Here is a 5,532-nt window from a genome sequence, read left to right on the forward strand (position 1 = left end):
GGAAGGGAACAACTTTTAATATTGAAACTTAACTTGAGTACAGTTTTCAAATACTTGCAAAGCTTAATTTCTCAGCGTAACTTAGAGGGACTTCCACAACATTCATGACATGGGCCATGCAGCTTTCTACATCATGGTCATCCACATACAAGACAGGCAAACTGCTGCTCTCCCTGGATGCCTTGACTCTTCAGCTCAGTGGTTAAATCTTCCATGATGCTGTCCTGCAGTTGGCTGTTTTTCTTCGTTGTTAGGCAGTCCTGGTCTTTTGGAAAATATGCCGTCTTCGCTCCTGAAACTTGAATAGACGCTTCTAGAAAAGGTGAGACCAGAAAAGTTGAGTTCAACAACTTAACATCCTACATAAAGTTCCGCTGTATAAATATATAATGTGAGTTGTCTTGTACAGACATAAAAAAGTAATAAAATATAACAGCACTGAAGAAAGCAAAAGCACGTTTGAAGAAGGCTGGATCGTTGTAAATTAGTTCCTGCTTTGTCGGGCAGCAAATTGTGGAACGCAACTCTTAAGATAGATAATAAAATACAGCCTTACCGTTACAAACAGCCAACTTGTTTCCTCCGACGTACTGAGTACTCCATTTATATCCTGTCTGCTCACTGCATTCATCATAGAAACGACTACGCCTGAGAAAACCAAAATCATAACCCTGTGAAAGAAGACACAAATGTTACTTTTTTCCCCCCTTTTTATGTAGAACTATCCTTAAAATGTGCTTGTAGTTATTACCACATGTTTTTATTGATGTATACAAAACAGAGCTGCAGCGATTAATCGATGAGTCGATTGACAGAAAATTAATCTGCAAGTAGTTTGCTAATCGATTAATCGTTTTAGTCATTTTTTTTAAGCAGAAATGCCAAACATTTACTGGTCTGTTTTATATCATTTTACATTGGACATCTTTGGATTTTTGACTGTTGGTTGGACAACAGAAGTTTGAAGACATCACCATGGACTGTGGGGAATTATAACTTTCACATCGTTATAGACAAAACGATCCATCAAGAGAATCATCCATGAAAATAATCATTAGTTGCAGCCCTAGTATAGAACTGTATGTACCACTTACATGGTTGCACAGAGGTTTGCAGTAGCGTTTGTTGGCGACCGTGACACATGCCAACCCTCCGTTCTCCGGCACTTCGGCTTCAGGGCATTTCTTCGGTTCAGCACCTTGGCATTCTGTACATCAAAGATTATTTAATAAACGAGGATCATAAAACATTTCACCGTTTCGACTCATCGTCTGCTGCCCTTTGATGTATCCTTCATGCCTAAAGCCTGCCCTCTGTTGAAAGACCAGATTAGTCTGCATTAAATTTGACAACATCTGGAAACTGCCCTCACAGGGAACGTTTTCTTTATTCTGCAAAATTTCAGGCTTACATGAAAAGCCGCTTTGGCAATTACAACTTTCCATCTGTAGAAAATTAGACCACGACGTTTTGTCTTAATTAGGCGGAGTTCACTTCATCCAGTGTTAGACTTAAAGTGCCTTGACAAATGCAATCAATTTGAGACACCCTGCTGCTCTCCATGAGGACTGTCTGAAAATGATTGCAGTGTACTTTAGTCTTAATTATTATGTACTTAGACTTATTTCCATCATTAGTATAAAATAAAAGTTGAATATGTAGTATCAGCTGTGATATCTCCACTTCTATTCACATGATCGTGTACGGTTCAGAAACAAACATTCAGACTGCAGATATCTTAGCAGTGATCAAATCAGACCCATATTTATTGGAACTATATTTTTTATGTCCTGATGGAAGTTTTGGCAGATATCTGAGCAGGTTTCCTGGTTAATATTACACATTATTGTCCTTCTGGAAATTTGGCTTGTATGACTCAACACACCTGCAAAAATCTCTAAGAGTTACAACAAATAGATGACATAAACCATGAATACATAAATATAGTCTGTTACAGGATAGACTCATAATTTTGTCAGTGGCCATTATGAACAGTGAAAGAGGTCACAGTGTGTCCGCGCAGTCATTTTGTGCAATAATGTATTTAAAAGTCAATCTGAAGCTTATATGAGGCTTCAGCAGTCTGAGTTAGTCATATCAAGTGGATATCTGACACATTTACAGTCTTTTTAGCATCAAATTCCCTTTTTGTGTTTCCTCAGACAGTGTTTCACTGTTGAGCTGCGGTGGAAGTATTGTAACAAAAAGAGGAACTATGGCACTAAAAAGACTGTAACTTTGAAAGATATCTACTTGATTTGACTCATTTGGATGTTTGAAGCTTCATATTAACTTCAGATAAACTTTAAGATACATTGTTGCACAGAAGGAGGACTGTGGATTTTGTCCATCACATTGTAAGTGCATAATGAAGGGATCTTCTAATGGTCAGTATGAACAGGAGGAATGATTATGGCAGAAAGACAGACTTGAAAAACTGTGAACTCGTCCTTTAAGCTTGAGTAAAATATTTCAGTGATCTGTCCTGTCAAAAAAACTCTTCTGTGTACCATCATCCTTCTCCAACCATCACTTCAATTTGAACTAAATTCTAACCCTAACACTAAAACCAAGAAGAAACCCCCCCCCAAACAGTCCTTTAAAGAAATGAGAACCAGACAAAATGCCCTCACATTCACGATCTAAAACTTGTTCTGACAAAGATAAGAGAACACATGTGTCTTTGTCTCATCCTCCTACCTCTCAACTGGTGTTTGTGCACAGTATCGGTCAGATTCCTCATGGAGAACAGTAGTGCTGCTGTCCTCTGTGCACTCCATTCAGACGGTGGGATTCCACCACACTCTGTCACCACCTGTTGGTTAATATCAGAAAAGCACTTGTTTTTTTTTTTTTTTTGTTTTTTTTCCTCTGACAGTGAAAGCAAATTGAAAATGATAGAAATGAAAAATATCAAAAAACTGGTTTGATAACTCAAAAAACAAACAAACAAACAAAAAAATAATAATAATGTGAGCTGCATTTATGTAGACTACATGTTATAGTAGCCTTTTTGGTAGGACATACTGTATATACATATGTACATGTATATTAATAGTATACCTCGAGATCAGCTGATAGGCGCTCCAAGAGCTGAGCTTGTGAGCTGCAATTCTGGTGTAAAGTTTCATCTGAAGCTGCAAAGGAGGACAATACTGCAAGCAAACAGACACATGCATATATAATATACAACTTTTATACACTGTATGTTCTCTTACTCATGATCTACATTTCAGAAAAAAATATATACATAACAGTGAGATTACCTGCTAGTGAGCAAAGCCAAATCAGTGTTCCCCTTAATGCCATGGCCACTGAATTTAAATGTTTCTGACCCAGATCTGAAGGCAGAAAGCTGTGACAGGTGAATTTATTGACTCAGCTTGTGGGGGCAAAGTTTACAGAATTGGCCAATATTGTGGTCTGCAGCCAAGATTGGAGTCACTGGATCATCAGCATTTCACAAACTTCCATTTCAAAACTTCAGTCTATGATGTAATATGAACTTTGGCTCCGCAGAGGTGGATATACTTAGGTTTTATGTACAATTACATTTTAAATTTGTTTGTGCTGATCTTTGCAACTGACATATAAATTACCATTTCCAGAAGTTGTTTTTATTCAGATTTCTCATAACAAAACATAATTTTTCCATCTTTGTATGTCCCTGCTTTGTGCTGATGGGGGAGCTGGTAGTACACGCCAACCGCTTTGTACTTTTCTTCACAGAGGATGCCGCTACTACTTCTTAGTTGTGAGTCCATTATGAAGCCAAATGTCAGTATGAAATTCACACACACACACACACACACACACACACACACACACACACACACAACAGCCCATCAGATACACTGGGTGACTCAGTGTCAGTCTGTAAGTTGTGCCACGAAGAATGACTGTGTAAATAATTCACTGTGGATGTTATTCATTATAGATGTCTGACGATCTGGGAGCAAATGAATTATTGAAGCTTTTAGGAAGAGTGATTGAGCTCATTAACATGAAGAATTGCCTTTTTATGTTTGATTTGACGAACAAAGATTAGCCTTCGAAATGGACCTCAAGAGCTGTCATTATCTTCTTACTGACATGTTCTCTGTTACGTGCGTGAATTATTTTTCCATTTTTCTTCTTTTTTATGTATTAAAACAGTGTGTGTTTTCTCTAATTCTTCTGTTGTGATCAAAGAAATAAGAGAAACTTACATTTTCTTTAAAAAAATGTACAGTTTGCTGGATGATTGCACAAATTAAATAAATAAAAACATGCAAACAATAATAAATGACTTGAAACTTAAATCCATAACTTTATGCATGCTGCAGTGGTTCATGCAGGGTTATTTTGCAGAAGCCTGCTGTTTATTTCGCCTTTGCAAAATTCGGAAAACCCATCAGCTAGTAAGACCTCCAGGTTATACATACAATGTATAGCCAATGTACAGAAATGTACTGCTTCCAGTAAACCTCTGACCCTAAATGGATGAGTCATGTTTGCCTTCCCACTGCCAGTCTGTCCTGTCATGTTACCTCTTGTAAATGTCTACTACATTTTCAGTCAAAACCCTCTTGTGAACTGTACCCAGAAGTAGCATCTGTATCATAGCAAGACTCCTCATGGACACCCCCTTGTTCCCAACCGCATGCTGGTGCACACTAGTGATGTGCAGAGATCCCAGTATTTGTATCTGTATTTGTTGAGGCAGCAAAATTATTTGTATCTGTATTTGTATTCGAATAAAAGTGGAAAGAGGCTTAAAAATCCTGTTTTTGTTTTTATGACACTTTTAACAACAACTACTGGCCATTAGAATTCAAACTGGTATTGACTGACCTCAAGTGATTCTCTGTTGCCAGTCACGCCATTATTCATATGGGTCACATAAAGCCAACAAACTATTATATGTCTTTCCAATCGTTTTAATCTAGTAAGAAACAACCACTCACACAACACTAGAGACAGTCTAACAAATATTATTCCTGTGAGATTTGGAGAAAAATACATATATTTATATACAACTTCATGTCAGTGGAATAAGCTGTCTATCTCGCTCAAGTTAAACCAAGATGAGGAGTTTTAAAACAGATCTCAAGAAATGGATGTTAAATAATTTGTAGATGTACAAATGCTTGATGTTTTACTGTCTGTTTGGTTTTTTTTAAGTTGAAATGTCATTCTCGCTTGACACTTTCTTATTCAATCTGCCATCTTCTACTGCAATAGAAGACCAAAATGGAAATAAGCTCCAGTGCTTTTTTTGGTGTATTTTATGTATTTTATCTATCTATACTACACATGTCCCCATTCCTAAATAGGTGGTATGAGTATTTGGCTGATCTGGCACTCACGTCAGCAGGTCAAAGTCACACCAGGAGGACTTTGATTCAGGTTTAGGCAACAAAAATCTATTTTTTTATTGACACAAAATGATTTGAATTTATTCTGGCATCAACATACGCATAGCACACTTGTCCAAATGTTCACAAACGAAAAAAAAGCAAGAGAAGAAACAACAAAAGGCTGATGAAGAAA

General features: G+C 37.2%; 1 protein-coding gene across 1 annotated transcript; it reads right to left on the reverse strand.

The window, feature by feature from the left end:
- On the reverse strand, window positions 1–2,794 carry si:ch1073-126c3.2 (uncharacterized protein LOC555816 homolog). Its single transcript, XM_042434318.1, has 4 exons — window positions 2,701–2,794; window positions 1,095–1,207; window positions 557–671; window positions 1–313 (listed from the first exon to the last, which is right to left on the reverse strand). The coding sequence occupies exons 1-4, from the start codon at window positions 2,741–2,743 to the stop codon at window positions 138–140; spliced, it is 447 nt and encodes a 148-aa protein (XP_042290252.1). The 5' UTR covers window positions 2,744–2,794; the 3' UTR covers window positions 1–137.
- Window positions 2,795–5,532: the final 2,738 nt, after the last annotated feature.

This window comes from Thunnus maccoyii, chromosome 14 (assembly GCF_910596095.1).
Source record: "Thunnus maccoyii chromosome 14, fThuMac1.1, whole genome shotgun sequence".
NCBI lineage: Eukaryota > Metazoa > Chordata > Actinopteri > Scombriformes > Scombridae > Thunnus > Thunnus maccoyii.

Excerpts from the sequence above, each read along its gene's own strand:
- si:ch1073-126c3.2 (XM_042434318.1), bottom strand. The coding sequence starts at position 2,743 with ATGAGGAATCTGACCGATACTGTGCACAAACACCAGTTGAGAG. Across the intron at positions 1,208-2,700 it reads GCACAAACACCAGTTGAGAG|AATGCCAAGGTGCTGAACCG; the intron begins GTAGGAGGATGA and ends TTTGATGTACAG. Across the intron at positions 314-556 it reads CAAGTTGGCTGTTTGTAACG|AAGCGTCTATTCAAGTTTCA; the intron begins GTAAGGCTGTAT and ends CACCTTTTCTAG.